Raw genomic sequence first — 16427 nt, forward strand, 5'->3', positions numbered from 1 at the left:
ACCACTAAAGCAATTGGGCCACAAAGTTAAATGCAAACTCTATCGCTGAACCCAGTTTCAGTACATGGGTAGAATAAGGGGGACCTTCGATAGGCAAAAGGAACACGGGTGGTGCTGTGGGTTAAACCACAGAGCCTAGGACTTGCAGATAAGAAGGTCGGCGGTTCGAATCCCTGTGACAGGATGAGCTCCTGTTGCTCGGTCCCTGCTCCTGCCAAACTAGCAGTTCGAAAGCACGTCAAGTGCAAGTAGATAAACAGGTACCACTCTGGCGGGAAGGTAAACGGCGTTTCCGTGCGCTGCTCTGGTTCGCCAGAAGCGGCTTAGTCATGCTGGCCACATGACCCGGAAGCTGTACACCGGCTCCCTTGGCCAATAAAGCGAGATGAGCGCCGCAACCCCAAAGTCGGCCACGACTGGACCTAATGGTCAGGGGTCCCTTTACCTTTTTTGATGAGCAAATCATCCCTGCTGCATTTGTGCTTGTCCAAAACTGCCCACTGCGGAAGGAGAAGTGGCAGGAAGAAGATCTCTGGTCACTCGGAGGGATCCCAGGTACTGGGTAAAGAGCAGCTTCCAGGATATGAAAAAGGACACAAACCTGCTGCTGTTGGGTTCTTTGTTTGCCGCAGCTATGTCCCCCCTCCCCCCCCCCAGGTTGCTCAAGGTGGCCCACAGATTTCTCCCCCTTTTCTCCTAATGGCAACAACCTGGGGGAAGATGCTGCCGAGTTGCAAAAGGTGCAGAAAAGGGCGAGGGAAAGACTGCAGAGGCTGGCGTGTCCTCCTATGGGAGAGCTTAGAAAGGTGTGCCTGTTTTTGAACTCTCCCCCACAGGGGGAGTCAGGGGCCACATGGCAGGGGCCAGCCTCGCTCTTCCCGGCCGCGCGGGGGCGCCCTCCTGCCGCTCTGGCCCGCCTCTCGCTGGCCTCCGCTTCCGCCCTTTCCCGGAAGGGAGGCGGAAGGGCCGCCCTGGATCTCCCTCCCCCCTCCCACGCGCACCTGGCCGCCAGGTGGGGCCGGCGCAGCCCCGAACGGGCCTCCGGGGGGCCAGGCGGACCAGGAGGAGGAGGAAGAGGAGGGCCCAGGCCGAGGAAGGGCGCGGCGGCGGCGGCGGCGGAGTCTGCCCCCCTCAGCAGGCAGGTGGGGTCCCCTCGTTCCCTCCCTCCCTCCTCCCGTGGGTCCCGGTTCTGGGGGAGGGGAGAGGGGTGCCCCCCCCGGCCCAGCCTCTCCCCCCTCGGGCCCAGGGCTGCCTGCCGGGGTCCCTGGGCCAAAGGCACCTGGCCCTCAGCATTCCGGGGGACCCCCCTTATCCCCTGTTTCTCCCGCCCTGGCCTTCCTCCTGGGGGGGCGTCTTCTCGCCCTGGAGGGCTTTGCCCTGGCGGAGGCAGCTGGGAGGGGCAGCCCAAGGTCACCCCGCCGGCCCGGGGAGGGAGGGAGGGAGGGAGGGAGCCCCGGTCCCTCGCCCGCCCGGCGCCCTCAGCCGCCACGAAGCCCTTAAGCCAGGCACCCCCAAACTCGGCCCTACAATTTGGGACTACAATTCCCATCAGCCCTGACCACTGGTCCTGTTAGCGAGGGATGATGGGAGTTGTAGTCCCAAAACAGCTGGAGGGCCGAGTTTGGGGTGCCTGCCTTTGGTCATTGACATAGAGCAGGGACGTCCAACTCTATAGAGACTGCGATCTACTGGCAGTGATCTACCCATTGGCATTGCCCATATTTGCCAAGCTTTTTTTTAGGGGGGAGAGACCAGAGTGGTTGAACTTTTCTTAAGGGGAAAGGAACAATTTTTAGGAGCAATTGCCAAGAGGTGCTGAGCTTCTTTTAGGGGGGAGTGACCTCACTTCTTCAGCTTTTGGGGGGAAGGATTGAACGGAGTAATTGGGCTTTTTCGGCACCAATACAGGGCTAATAAGCTTTCCCAGCAGCACCAGCAGAGAGAATGGGGCATAGCACCAGGCGCAGGGCGCGGCGTGAGCAACCGGCCAATCACTTTCTTAACTCCAGCGATCAACCTGGAACACCCCAGTGATCTCCATCTCAATCGCTGTTGACCAGTTGGACATTGCTGGCATAGAGCAATGCATCGTTTATCTCATGTTTCACCCAGGCGATGATTTGTGTTATATTACGTCTTATGCAGGTCATACTGCTTGTTGCTACGAAAACACTGGTGAGACCGGTAGACTCTGAGCACCCAAGGGGTGTGAGGGGCACCCACCGCTCACTGGTCCTTTCTCCCCCCCCCCCCGCAGGATGCAGAGAGTACCAGTGCTGCTCTTCCTTGCCTGGACCTGCTTCCTCTTCTTCTCGGCCATCGGGCTCTTCACCAGCGGCTTCCTGCTCATGCGTGTGGAGCTGGCCAACCGCAGCAGCTGCTCGGACCCCCTGGCCGCCTCCCTGCCAGGGCCCAGGGGCCCCCTCGGCTCCTGCTGGCTGCCAAGGCGCTTCCCCAAAGCCGTGCTCGTCATCATCGACGCCCTCAAGTTTGAGTTTGCCCAGTATGACCCCTCCAGGCGGGAGCCGCGGCCTTACGAGAACAAGCTGGGGTTCCTGCACCAGCTGGCCAGTCTGCAGCCCCTGCATGCCCGCCTCTTCCGCTTCCGGGCCGACCCTCCCACCACCACCATGCAGCGCATCAAGGGCATCACCACCGGCTCCCTGCCCACCTTCATTGACGCAGGCAGCAACTTCGCCTCCTACGCCATCCAGGAGGACAACTTGCTCTGGCAGCTGGCGCAGAACGGTGGGTGCCTCCAGAAGCGGGCAGTGAGGGCAGGCTCTTTGCAGAATGTCTTGCCTCTCTTATTCTAGCTGTTGTGGACTAAGGGAAGGGCTTTCTTCATCTTCATTTCTTCCTTCCTTTTCCTCAAATGCACTCTTCTCCCTATTTTATTTTTCTCTCGGGACTTAGCCTGTAAGTGCTAGTGACAAAATGGTTCCCTTTATGTTTCTGGTGTAGAATTGCATCATGTGCTACTTCCTCGTAGGTTATGACTCGGGAGTTGAGAGCAGGCAGATTTATATTTGAGGTTGGGAAGAAGCGTCTGGCAAGTTCAGTTTTGCTCCACTTGGGATGGGGTTGCTTTGACCTGCCGAACATGAAAGCCAGGGCCCTGGTCTCTGTGGTGTATATTGTGGTTTGGAGGCAGTGGCTGGATCTGGGAGTAGGCCAGCCACCCTTCTAGGCTGGGCATATGACTTCATGGCACGTTATCCAGGCTTCTCAATTGCCACTTGCCTGGCTGCTTGTGGTGAGGGGAAATGGCCTCCAAAGCAACTAGGCGGGGATGTTGTACAAAGGCAACTTCTTCCCTGTTATGTTTCAGACTGACAGGTTACTCTGAAAAGACTACTGCAGAAATACGTGGGGAAATAAATTAGTACAAAATTGACTGAACTAATTCTTGATGTGGTCTTATATATTCTGGGGACTTTTGCCTTTGTGGCTTGATGATGCAGGTTGGAGGAAAAGTTCAGACAGGGACCTCTTTTGTGGCGACATACACTGAGCACCAGCTCAAATCAGCAGGGAGAACTCAAGAGGTTGCAGGGGTCTGTTTGCGCTGCGTTTGCTACCAAGGCAGAATGTGGGCATGAAATGTGTGGAATAGTATGGGTCATTGTTGATCGTTTGTTTAACACATTTATAAATGGCTTAATATTTTTTAAAGAAATTTCTTAAGTGAGGTACAATGTAGAAACTATAAACAATATCCTTGCTGAAGCTGCCTCAACACCTCAAGGAAAGCAGACTGTGGCTTTCAGTTCTTCCCATGTATATTTTTGTAGAAAACCCGAACTTTTGTCAGGTGGAAACTGCACCACTGTGTCGATGAGAGGCAGGACTGAGATTTGGATATGCTTCGAGTTTCAGCTGTAAAATCAAAATTACAATTCGGAAGACAATTTGATCTTTTTTATTTTAGTTTTTTATTTTTATTGGATTATGATTTGACATGTTAATTGGATGTTTTTTATTGGAAAATTAATAAATGCTCTAACAAAAAAGAAAGAAAGAAAGAAACTGCACCACTGTGTTATCGACTCAAAGGGGCTGATCTGTAGTGACTGTGTGATGCTGTTTCCTTGAGCTGGAGGAGAGCTGTGAGCATATCCCTCCTTGGCCTTGAAGGTTCTGCTTGGGTGGATCTGAGGATGGATTTCCTGAGCTCTCTAGAAAGGAACCAAGAGAAACGGAACCTGGAGCTCCTGGGCTCCGCTGACTAGGTTTCGGCTCCCTAACTTGGTGACCTGCTCATTGCTGTGCTCTAAACACCCCTCTCTCATTCTCGCCCCCTTGCAGGGAAAAGAGTGGTGTTCATGGGGGACGACACCTGGGACGGGCTCTTCCCCCAGGCCTTCCACCGCTCATACTTCTTCCCTTCGTTCAACGTGAAGGATCTTCACACTGTAGATGATGGAATCCTGCAGCATTTGTATGAGACAGGTGAGCCGCTGTCCCGGGCCGGAGTTCTTGGCTCCCTTTTCATGCCAGGTTGCTGGAGGAAACAGGCGGAGCAGGCAGAGGCGCTTTGCAGCCAGCTGAGAGGCCTGCTGGGAGTGGCCTGCCCTCTGTCTGCCCTACACGTTCTCCGTCCATAACCTTGAAGGGTGGTGTGACCTTGCAGGCTCCAGGCTCTGGTGTGGCTCGAGCCCCCTTGTGCCAGCCAGAATCCTTGAGGGAGAGACATTCTAAATTGTTAAAAGAGTTATTCAAAATTGGTTTTTGCAAAAGGGGGAACATTGAACAATTAAAAGTCTGTTTTGAATGGGAAAACACTTGTCTCAAAATGGATTGCCTTGCCTTGAATTTATGTCAGCTTTAAAAAGGAAGTAGGCTGCCTCCTCAAATTTTGTTTTTGAAACCACTTGTTTTGGACTAAGCAGAGCTCTGCAAATTGCATGAATGGAATTTCTTCACCCACAATGAAATCCTTTCCATGTGGATGTTTTCCCAATGAGAAGCCACTCATCCTCCGCCAGCCCTTGTCACCCCCTGCCCTCTGCTGGCAGCAAAGTCTGAAAAGTCTGCTGGCTTTTTGCCTGCCTCTCATTGTCTCTCCCTGTGTCTTCAAGGCCTGGCCCTGAGCACATCTGAAGGTGTGCATTGAAGGGGGAGGGGGAGAAATCTGCTCCTGCTCTTCCTCTCAGCCCTCAGTAAAGTGCACCAGAGAAGAAAGAAACATTGGCTGCCTCTCAGAGCGGAAGGGGCAAGTCTTCATGCTTCTCCTCCTCTCTCTCCCTTTCTCTGTGGTGGCGCAGTCGATGGTGGCGAGTGGGAGTTGCTGATTGCCCACTTCTTGGGCGTGGATCACTGTGGCCATAAGCATGGGCCAGACCACCCCGAAATGGCCAAGAAGCTCTTGCAGATGAATGACATGCTCAGGTGAGCTGGTTTCTCGGGTCATGTGGGTGCCCCTGGCTTCTCAGCACCAGCCCATTGTGTGCCAAGGATTGAAGCAGGATGGACCGCCACAGAACAGCAGCTGGGCCTTCCAGAGGAAGGTGGATTGTCCTGGCCAGCGCTGGGAGGGGCAGAAGTGGGAGTTCTCCTGCTTCTTTTATTCTCCTTCCTCTGCTTTGGGCTCCAGCTGCTTGGGGACCTCAAAGGTCTTTGGACGTTTGCATTATGTTAGGGGCCCCTTTGCCAACCTGGTGCCCACTAGACGTTTTGGAGTGCATTGGGTCCTGCTAGCATGATTCTGCAGAGAGTTGTAGTTCAGAGCACCTCGAGGGACCAGGTTGGTGACAGCTGTGTCAACGTCCCTCTAAACTTTAGCTTTTGAGCTCCTTGTAGAGAAGCTGTTTCGAGAGTGCTCTGGGATGAGCCTCTGATTCAGACTCGGAAGGACCCCCTGGAGGCAGTTTGAACTGGAGCCACTTGGCCAAGGCTGCCCCAACCAGGATTTGAACCCTGGCCCTGCCTGGAAGGGAAGCAGCTGGCCTTGGGCCCCAGGACCTGCACCCTGGAAGTTAAGCCCCTGAGTTGGTTTGCTGCAGGAGAGCATCTCAGGCTGTGAGTCAGAAAGTCCCCCGTCAAACCTGCATTTGGGCTCAGGTGCCCCTGAAGGTCCTGCCTAAGCAACGTGGCTGGCGCCCACCCCCCACTTTGCCGTGGGGGGCACCCGCTGGCACAGGGAGGCGGCTGAAGTCCCGTATTGTTGATGGACAGGTCACTGGTTGACCACCTGGCGAATGACACGCTGCTCCTGGTAGCAGGGGACCACGGCATGACGGGGACTGGGGACCACGGAGGAGACAGCGAAGAGGAGGTCAACGCAGCCCTCTTTGTGTACAGCAAAGCCCAGCTGTTCCAGAGCCACCCGCCTCAGGTAAGCCAGGTGCAGGCAGGCGCGCTCTCTCTCTCTGTTGGGATCTTTCCCTTCCCACCTTTTGCATCTGGTCAGCCACTGTGAGAAAGGAGGCTGGACTAGATGGACCATCAGCCGGACCCAGCAGGTTCTAAATTACATTCTTATGTGGCTGAGAGCTTGTTGCAACTGGTGCAAATAACCCCTTGGCCAGTTGTGCTTTGGAAAGGAGATTGCTGCTCTTTTTCAGGCTTCTTACCTTTTAGAGCTGAAGAGTGTGGTCATGGCTGCCTGCCAGCTTCTTTCTGGCTGGCTGGGTGGGGGAGAAGGTGGGAGGCTTTTGAGAAGGCAAAAGACTTGTGCCTCAGTGGCTTGGCTTCCGTCGTGGGTGCAGGAGCCCCAGGATCAATCCCCAATGGCACCCTTTGGGCGGGATGGGAGAGGCTCCTGCCTGCAACCCTGGAGAGTCACTGCTGCCCGACAGTGTAGACATAACTGGGCCAGAGGGACCCAAGGGTCTGACTGTGTACCAGGCGGCTTCCTGTGCTGCTGGTGCTGCTTGCCTGCTGTGGGTGGGTGGGTGGGGGTCCTGGGGTCCCCACGGGGCGCTGTTCTCCCTGCCCTTCAGCAGCCGGACCCCTCGCTTCCTCCCTCTCTCCAGGAGCCAGAGACCGTCCCGCAGGTGAACCTGGTCCCCACGCTGGCCCTGCTGCTGGGGGTGCCAGTGCCCTACAGCAACATCGGGGAAGTGATGGCTGAGCTGTTTGCCGCAGAGGGTGGCGCTGCCTCCTCGCTCCTCGCCCAGCTGGAGGCATACAGCGTCAACGCCCGGCAGGTAAGAGGAGCTCGGCGGCCGGATCTTGAGGAGAAAGGCTCCTTAGAGTCCAGCCTACCCCACCCCTTGAGTGTTCCTGCGCTCAGTGACGGAGACACTTGGCGTTGCAGGTCGACCGCTTCCTGCGCTCCTACTCTCGGGCAGCCCAGGACCTCTCGGTGGAGAAGCTGCGGCGGCTCCAGGACCTCTTCTCTGCTGCCGTGGAGGAGCACGAGCAGCTCTCCGCCCAGCCGGGGGCCCCTGCTCTGCCTCACCTGGAGCACCTCCGGGGCCGCTTCCGGCGCTATCTGCAGGAGGCGAGGGCCATCTGCGCTGAGTCCTGGGCCCGGTTCCACCCGGCCCGCATGCTGGCTGGCTGCGCCCTGCTGACGTCTTCCTGTGTGCTGTGCTACGTTGCCTCCAGGGTGGCCTCGGGCCTGAGCTTCTCCTACCGCCGCCTCCTCCTCTACCCCGTCCTCTGGGGTGTGGTGGGGGTGGCCCTGCCCAGTCTGGCTCACCTCCTTGGCTGGGCCGCTGCGGACCTTGTCCTGCTCTCCTCCTGGGGAGCAGCAGCCTCCCAGTGCGGCTTCTTCTGGCACTGCTGGGCCAAGCGGCCGTGGAGGAGCCATGCGGCCAGCGCTTGTTCTCCCTCTGCGGGCACCAGCCTGAGGCAGAGGCTGCGGGCATCGGGGCTGGGCCTGCCCGGAGGCATCCTGCTGGCTCGCTGCGGCGCCATGCTCTCAGACAGCTTCGTGGTGGCCGAGGCGCAGGTGGCGCCCTTCCTGCTGGCCTCGCTGGTGCTGCTGCTGGTGCTGCGCCTGCACTGGGAGGGGCGGCTGGAGGGCGGCTCCCCCCCGGCCCTGCGGCTGCTGGGGCTGCTGGGCGTGGTCCTCGCCTGCGCCCGCCTCTCGGCGCTCTTCCGGCAGTGCCGCGAGGAGACCCCCTGCTGCCGCTCCTCGACGCTCCTGGCCCCGCTCTCCAGCCTGCAGGACCCGGGCGCCAAGAACTCCTGCTACCTCCTCTGCCTGGCCGTGTTGGCCCTCCTGGCCTGGGGCGTGCGTCGCTGGCTGCGCCACTACGGCAACCTCAACAGCCCCAGCGCCCCGGTGCTCTTTGTGCGCTGGGGCTTCCCGCTGCTGGCCATCTGCGTGGGGGGCTACTGGGCCATCACCTCCGGGGCCGAGGAGGCCCTGGTCAAGCTGCACGCCTGGGTGCAGCTGGCCCTGGTGGCCTTCCCCCAGGGGATCTTCGGCCTGGTGCTGGTGGGGCTCCTGCTGGTCCTCTGGGACCCCGTGACCGTCTTTGTGCGCGATAGCCGGCAGCCGGCCGAGGCCCCCATCGTCTCGCCCAGCTCCCAGGCGGAGCTCCAGCACGTCATCCCCCAGCTCTACCGGCGGATGCAGCAGTCCCTGAAGAGCCGCCTGGACGAGGCCAAGTCGGGCGGCAGGGCCACGGTGGCCGCCTACGGGCTGGGCAGCGTCTACTCGGCCGCGCTCCTCATCTGCCTGGCCCTGCTGGGCTTCCTCTTCATGACGCTGCACAGCGAGCGGCTCAGCCTGGCCTTCCTGCTGCTCTTCCTCGAGGCCTTTGCGCTGCTCTGGATGCACGCCTGTGCCATGGCGCTCTCCTCCTCCTCGCAGGCTGGTGAGTAAGGGCACGGCCCTGGGTCTCCGCTCCTCCTCAGCCAGGGCTGTGGACAGCGTCCTCTTGCAGGAAGGGCTTCGCTCCTAGGGAAGTGGCAGAAGCTAAACATGGCCCAGCTGTTAAGGCCTAATGGTGCCCTAGGAATCGGCAGGGGGATCCCCGGGAAGAGGGGAGCAGGAGGAGGCCACAGAAACTGCAAAGCGAGGCAGACTAGGACCTGGGAGACCAGGGATTTCTGCTTGTGCAATGGGATCTTCCCCACCTTTCCATTGGATTTTGCATAAATGTGCAATTTACTATCAGAATTTTGAATTTTGTCTTGTTATCTTCTTCAGTGGGGCATGCAAACAGCTATTCTGAATAACTCTTTTTAAAAGGTGGGGACGAGTTTATGGAACTGAGGGGAGGGCGGTTGCCCCAAAACACTTGGGAACCTCTGGCAGGGGAGGGGGGAGTCTCGCCAGGCAAGTGGAAATCCTTGCACTGATGGGGTGGGTTAGTTGAACGTAATTCTGGTTCCCGCTGCGGAAGCTCTGCCGCGTTGTGTCTCCAGGGGTTCCTTGCTGGCCCTGACGGTTCTCGTCCTCCCACCCCAGATCCCTTCGTGGTGCCCTGGTACGCCCTCATCGCCTGGGCTCTCGCTGCCGCCCAGTTCTTCTATGCCACAGGCCACCAGCCAGTCTTCCCAGCCATCCACTGGAACGCAGCCTTTGTCGGCTTCCAGCAGGGGCATGAAACCAACCTGCTGCCGGCGCTCCTGGTTGGGGCCAACACCTTCGCCTCCCACATCCTCTTTGCAGGTGAGTCTGCTGCCTCCGGGAAAGGCCCCAAGGCTCTTTCTCTGAGCTTGCAACAGGCAGAGCGTGAATGGTGAAGGGGGGGCATAATCCCCCCAGGGATTGTTTAGCACAGTGGTTTCCAAAGTGGGCGGTACTGGCGGGGGCGCTGGGGTTTCCTAAGGGGGGAGGCAAAGAGGTGTAAATGGCTACCTGACTTCAAAAAGCTGATATCCTTGGATCAAGCTCATCAGTTTTGTTGAATTAATTAAACTGAATAGTTTCACTTGGATTCTGAATGAATTTGCAATTAATTGTTACTGTTTTGAATTGTACTGTGTTATTTTCTTCCTGAGTGGACTGTGCAAAACACTATTCTGAATAATGCTTTTTATAGGCAGGGTAGCAGGTGCTGGGGCTGCGTTGATGGAACCAAGTGGGTGGCCCCCCGAAACAGTTTGGGAAGCACTGATTTAGAGGGATTTATCTTCTTGCCCCTTTCTTTCCTCTGGGTTCCATCAGCTGGTGGTCCCCGGCATTCTCTCCAGTGACCCCTCTCTCTTCCTCCTCCTTTCCTCGAGGTAGCCGGCTGCCCTTTGCTTCTGCTTTGGCCATTTGTCTGTGAAATGCCCACCGCCTCCAAGGGCAAGAAGTTGAAGGCAGAACCTCCAGACAGGGAGGAGCAGATGATGGAGATGAGGCTCCGGGAAGCCCCAGAGAAGTTTTCAGCAGCGCTTCTGCAGCTGGGGCTCAAGTACCTGCTTGTTCTGGGGGTTCAGGTATGTGCCTGCAAGCCAGAGAGAGGGAGGGAGAGGCGGTGATGGGGACTGGTGGGCTCTGCATGTGAGGATACAAGGAATGAACGCCAGGAGGTTTACCTGCAGCCTGAACTCCTTTTCTTTCCCCCATAGATTCTGGCCTGTGTCTTGGCAGCGATCATCCTCAGAAGGCACCTTATGGTCTGGAAGGTGTTTGCCCCCAAGTAAGTTGTGCAAGTGTCCTGTGGCTCTGGAGCTCAGTCCCCTCCGTGTGCTAGCAGGGAAAGGGTGGGGTGTTTCAGAGCCCAGGGCTGCCGGGCAGAGTTGCAAGGCTGGATGGGAAAAGGGTGGTCTGAGTTAGAGTTCTGTCAGCTGTAGGCTGCTCTCACACTCTCTCTCTCTTGTATTATTTTTTTGTTTCAAATATACAAATAAATACATAGATAACAGACACATGCATTAATAACCACTACACAAATCAAATAATATCAGACTTAATAACTGTACATCTCTACATATATATATAAAATGAAACAAACAGAAGAAAAGGAAAAAGACAAAACAAAGACAGTGACAGAAACAACATAAGATTCTTCCATTCAATACTATTCAGAAAGAGAAAGCGCTGACCTGGGCTGCAGGAATCGAGAGACGCATTGGCCGGCTTCAGGGTTTTCCCCACATTGTGATTTTTGCATAGCACATGCACACATCATGATTCGCAATATATTGCCAGGTCAAAAATTATGAAACCAGTATCATGATAAGGACTTCAAAGCGGTTTTGGACGATATATTGCCTAGCCCTACCACCCAGCACAGAAATGAGTAGTTGACTTGCCCCTGAGTTAGGCCAGTTGCCCCTGTAGTTTCTTCACTAGCTGCCCCCCCAATGTGCCCCTCTTCCCTCAAGGGTTAAATTTGGGGCCTCTCGCATGCAGAGCGCCTTCCGTGGAGCCTTTGCGGTACTTTCCTCACCTGGGGCTTCTCTTCCGCTTCCAGGTTCCTCTTTGAAGCTCTGGGCTTCATGGTGAGCAGCCTCTTCCTCCTGCTGGGCATCGGCCTGGTCATGCGGGTGGACTGCGCCGTCAGCCTGTGGTTCAAGCAGCTCATCCTTGCTCAGTCCAGGTAGCACGAGAGGAGGAAGAGGGGCCTTCTGGCAAAGTGCCCCCCCCCACGCAACCGCAGAGAGAGCCTTGGGGAGATTCTCGCGCTGCCCACAACTCAGTGGGCTGAGCCATTGTTCTCTCTGGTCTCTCCCACCTGGGTTTTCCTGTAGGGCTTGGAGCTCTATTTGTCAGTGACAGAGCGGGGGGGGGGGGGAGATAAGTCTTCAGCTTGGTGGCGGTTGCCGGGTCTTTTGTTTTGCAGAAAGAGCCTTCCCACGCTCCAAAGAGACACGCCCTGATCTCACTTGCCACTCACAGCTTGTGGGTCGCCAGTGAATCACTGGGGAGTGGCCCTTTTGGTCTGTGAGTGGGGGGGGGGAGAGAAATGCGGAGGGAGCTGCCCCTTGTTTCCAAAGAGAACCCTTACGGGCGTGTGCGGCTGAGATCCAGATCTGTGGGCATCGCTCTTGCGGGTGACTTACTTGCTTCTCCTTGGCTCCTTCATGAGTCTGGAGTCTGAGCAGCTGCACGCGGGGGTGGGGGTGGCGAAAGGCTTTGGGCACCTCTTGGGAATGGCAGAAAGGGAAATCCATGCCCCGAGCTGGAGAGGCCAGATTCTGGACCAGGAAAAAGCACCCTCCGAGCTGACTGCCAACGGATTCTTTGCCAACCCGAGGAAGGTCTTGCTTGGACTGCTCTTTGAGGACTAAATGCTGCCGCTGTTTCTAACTGGTGGCTGGTGGCACCTTCATTCTCCTCCAAGAACCAAGGCTGCAGCAGGAACAGAACACCCTCCTTGGTTGCAGGCACCCGGGTGGCCCCCAGCACTGGCCAGAAGTTCTTTCGGGACCCAACGTTTTGAAGAACCTCAACTTTTTGGTGCTGAAGCCTAAGTCTCATTTCGTCGCTGAGACTTGGTTCTGTTTTGAGCTCCAGATTTCTGAATCTGGCCTTTTGAAGAAGAAAAAATTGGAGTTCCAGTTCTCCACAAGGTGAAATTTGGCATGGCCACTTGGCAGCCTCTGGCTGGGTGTTCTGGTAGTTTCCTGCGCTGGCTTTGCAACAAAGGAAGCTGCTCAGTCCATCCCAGGCAGTGTCGTCTGCTCAGACGTACACGCTTTCCCGGCCTCATCACTTCTGCCCGAGTCTGCTACCTGAAGATCCCACACCTACTGCATGCGAAGCATGTGCCTGTCCCACTGAGCCACGGCCTGCCTCCCCGCCCCTGCTTTTATGCCTGCAGTAGTGTTCTGTGTAACTCAGCGCCACTTCCGCATGGTGCCAGAACCCACCTCCCTGCTTCTCCTCCTCCTTTGGGGGCAGACCCCTTGTTCTGGGCCTCACTGGCTGCTCTGGATCATCGAGCCCAAAGGTCCCTTCCTTGAAGGAAAGCTCTGGGGAGAGCCATTTCCAGCCACGATTAGCCTGAACCTGCTCTGTGCTCAGGAGGAGGACGCAAGAGAGGCCCTCTTTATCCTTGGCTACATCTCTTCCTCCCTTTGGGCTTGTTAGCAAAGAAGTCATCAAATGAATCTGCTCTGACTTTCTGTTTGTTGCTTCAGAATCCATGTTCTGTCAAGGACTTGGCAGGCTGGATTCCTGCTCTGCCGCTTGGTCTCCCTTGAGAAGGTTGTGGGTCTTGCTTTGGCTAAAACAGAGATGGGTTGCCTTTCAAAGACGTGGGTTGGTGGGGCTGCTTTCAGAGGATCTGCACGGGAAGAGGGGAGTTGCGTCCGGAGTCCCATTTTGAGTTTTCTTCAATGCCTTCAAGGAGTCAGCTTTGCATTGTGCATGTGAGGCTGCTCAAGCGGGGGCCACTTGGCCTGCTGGATGCTGCTTCCTTGTGATGGATGGATGGTGTAGCAGCAGCCTCAGCCCAGGGAACTCGTCACAGTGGATGTGGAATGGACAGGCGCCTGGAAGCAGCTGAGCAGTTGTACCACTGAACGCTGCAAGATTTGGCCGTGCTAAGTCATCCCTGATCTTTGTTTTGCTCTGCCTTACCATACCTCGGAAAACGGAGGACGCAACTCCCAATGGTCAACACCTTCCTCTGATGTCTGTTATCATTGTCTGTTTTCTCGGCTGCTTCAGGGTATTTGAGCCACGGGAGTGACCCTGATGCTGCTATGCTTCTGTGCTTCTTGTGTCATGGAAGATACATTCATTTTTATGGCCAGCTTACACAGTGCACAGGGAACGACTTCCATGAGGTGGTTGCAAAGGCTTGTGGTTGACATGCTTTATGTTGGGGCTGCTGCAGGCAAACAGGTGGGGCTGGTGGGGGGCCTGACCTTCTCCAGCCCCCTCAAACTCTATGCATTCTCTCTGGCTTTTCTTGCCCAGTAAAGCAATGCTAGCGAGACTTTCAGCCTTGCCTGCCAGCCCAGGTGTGTTGGCTGCTTCTCCCTCTCTACACAGAATTGGTGCCTTAAAATCCTCATTAGCTGAAGCTTCCCTGAGACCTGGGATCTGGTTCTGAGAGCCTGAGAGGCCAAGCCAGTACATTTTTCTGCCCCAAACTAGGCACAATCCAAGAGGTTTCCTCCTGGCATCTCTTGCCGTTTTGCAGATGTCTGGGGCTTTGCTTCAAATTTCACATGCCTGCTTCCTTGCAACCCCTGATCAGTCAGTATTCTTAAGTGTCCCCTAAGTAGCCCGTTTGTCAGTTCTGAGCACTTGCTCTGAAGTTTAGTACCCACCATTTCCATGCAGGGGCAGATCCAGGCTCATTAAACATGATTTGTTGCTCTCGTCAGCATCCTTCTCCATCCATGATTTCACAGCTGTTTGGTTTGAAATTACTCAAGGTTAGCACTGCTGGCTTTAGCTTAAAAAGAACAGAAGTCGTACTAAGAGTTTCAGTGGTTACTCGTTACGACACACTACCTCCAGGATTGGGGCAGTAAATGCCTCTGAATACCACTTGCTGGGGCATCACAATAGCAAGGGCTCTGGATGGGCTCCCTTTGGCCTGATCTGGCGGCCAGGTTTTCCTTACACCGCCCTGAAAGAGCCAGAATTTCTACAGGTGACGGCTTGCTTCATCTACTGTTAGAGGGAACTGTGAGCTGCAAGGTGGAGGAACCAGCTGATGAGATCTTGACACCCAGTCTCCTAAGGGACAGTTGATTTTACTATGAAGTATTATGTCAGAAAATCTGGGCTTCAAAATCAGAAGTGCCGCTTTTCAAATGGGAAGGAATTACGTTCAAACATTTGAAACCATCCGTCAGGACCTGTGTTCTTTCTTGGGCTATAAAAGCAAAAGAGAAATACTTCTGTGTTTTTATATCCTGGGTTTTCTGATGTTTGTTTCATAGTATATAGATAATTCTCCCTTAGAGGACCTGGGGACTTTCTACCTGCAGTTCTGCTGCTACATGCCACAATGCTTGTTCCTTCTCTGTAAAATGCTCTGGTGTATTTTAGTGTTAAGGAAGCACCCACAAATAGCCAGCCCTGTGGGTTTTGCCCTCCCTATAGATATGTACAAATCACACTTAGCAGGTTGCCAGGAGCTTCTGTGGCTCAGACCAGGGACATCTCTCGTTCTGAGCTGGAGGTGGGCTTACTCCTGCCCATCCTGCACATGGTCACTTTACTTATAGATTCCTAGCAGGAGCCATCCATACTAGAATTCTCAGATCTGGAAGGGTAGCAGAAGACTGAGAGTAGTTATAAACCCTCCAGTGCCTTTATTTGGCCTGCTCCTGCCTCTGAGGGAGACCAGACTATGGTCCGTAGTCTCTCCCCGCTGGAACCATTATTGCCTTGGGCAAGTGTTTTCACCTTATGTGCCTCTCTATCCTGACGTGCAAAACTGGGTATACCCTGGCCTACCTCTTAGGGTATGTTTTATGGGAAGACCAAGAAAAGGAGTGGCTTTGCATAGAATAACTCTGCAGCTTCTTTTTTGTTTCTGCAATATGAAACCAAAACCCACGAGCAAGTAGTTCTGAGTTGGTCCTTTTATGCTGAATAGTCATCCTGTTAACTTCCTTTGGGGAGGGTCAAAAGTAGGTGTTGAAAGTGTTTTTTTTTTAAGAAAAGGGTTTTCAGTGCACAAGGTTGAAAGGGGAGACGTGTGCCAGGGCTGGCTCTAAAACTGCTGTAAATAAAATGTCTGATCCCAAACGATGGAAAATTGCCTCTTTGTTGACGTAAACAAAGATCTGTTCCTGGGTGGGGAGGAAGGAAGGAAGGTTGCGCGTGCATTCTAGTGATGAAAGAGGGGCTGATGAATTGGGGGGGGCTGCAAGTGAGCCTGAGACTAAACTGTGTTGGAGGGTGGGATGTGCAGGGGCCAAAGAAAGGAACATGCTGGGGTGGGAAAAGGCAGTAAGTTTTATTTGCCCCCCGGAGTCTGCAACAACTGTCTTATTCCTTGTAAGTCAAGGCACCTCTCAAAGTGGGCAGTGCCATCTTCTGCCAGCATTCCCTTTTTGCAACCAGCTCTGAACCTTGTTGCTCCTGCAGTCCTTACTTTAGGGTGGGTTGCCTGACCAGTCAGTAGCTGGACTCCAGCTCCTACCATCTTCTAATTGTTGCCAATGCTGGGAGCCCCCAAAAGGGAAGGCCACGCTTCCCACTCCTGCTGTGGGCGGTGTGTGGTGCTGAAGGTGCTGACCACATCAAGAGTGGGGTAGATCCCTCCCAAACTTAGGCCTGAAATATCTGAAAGATCACCTCCTTCTCTGCAGACACCCTCTTGAGCATTCAGATAAGCCAAGAGGGCAACCTTGGCAGTTCCACCATCCTGAGGAGTTCAGGAAGTGGCAGCTTCTAAGCTGCAGGATCCCCACAGAGGTCCATCTTGCACCTTCATTGTATGGTTTCTGTCGCCTGAGGAAGATGTACCACTTTAGCCTGGCCTTGACACCTGTACATAGAGATATCTCACCCTCTTCTCTCGACTGTAATTGGTTTGATCTGATTTAATTTGTTTCTATATTGCTGCAACCAGCCCTGGGACTTCATGGTGAAGGTGGGTAAGAAATTATGTCCTTGG

General features: G+C 55.1%; 1 protein-coding gene across 3 annotated transcripts; it reads left to right on the forward strand.

The window, feature by feature from the left end:
• Positions 1-953: 953 nt before the first annotated feature.
• On the forward strand, positions 954-11791 carry PIGO (phosphatidylinositol glycan anchor biosynthesis class O). 3 transcript variants are annotated; one of them, XM_082191742.1, is made up of 11 exons: positions 956-1142; positions 2258-2748; positions 4309-4452; positions 5268-5391; positions 6178-6337; positions 6978-7151; positions 7262-8774; positions 9371-9574; positions 10136-10329; positions 10462-10532; positions 11310-11791. In XM_082191742.1, the coding sequence occupies exons 2-11, from the start codon at positions 2259-2261 to the stop codon at positions 11437-11439; spliced, it is 3204 nt and encodes a 1067-aa protein (XP_082047868.1). In that variant the 5' UTR covers positions 956-1142; position 2258; the 3' UTR covers positions 11440-11791. The 3 variants fall into 3 exon arrangements, with proteins under 3 accessions (XP_082047870.1, XP_082047868.1, XP_082047869.1); XM_082191743.1 differs by having other exon boundaries at positions 956-1138; XM_082191744.1 differs by lacking the exons at positions 10462-10532; positions 11310-11791 and having other exon boundaries at positions 954-1142; positions 10132-10311.
• The last annotated feature ends 4636 nt before the right edge of the window (positions 11792-16427 follow it).

This window comes from Podarcis vaucheri (genome assembly GCF_965113315.1).
Source record: "Podarcis vaucheri genome assembly, chromosome: 11".
NCBI lineage: Eukaryota > Metazoa > Chordata > Lepidosauria > Squamata > Lacertidae > Podarcis > Podarcis vaucheri.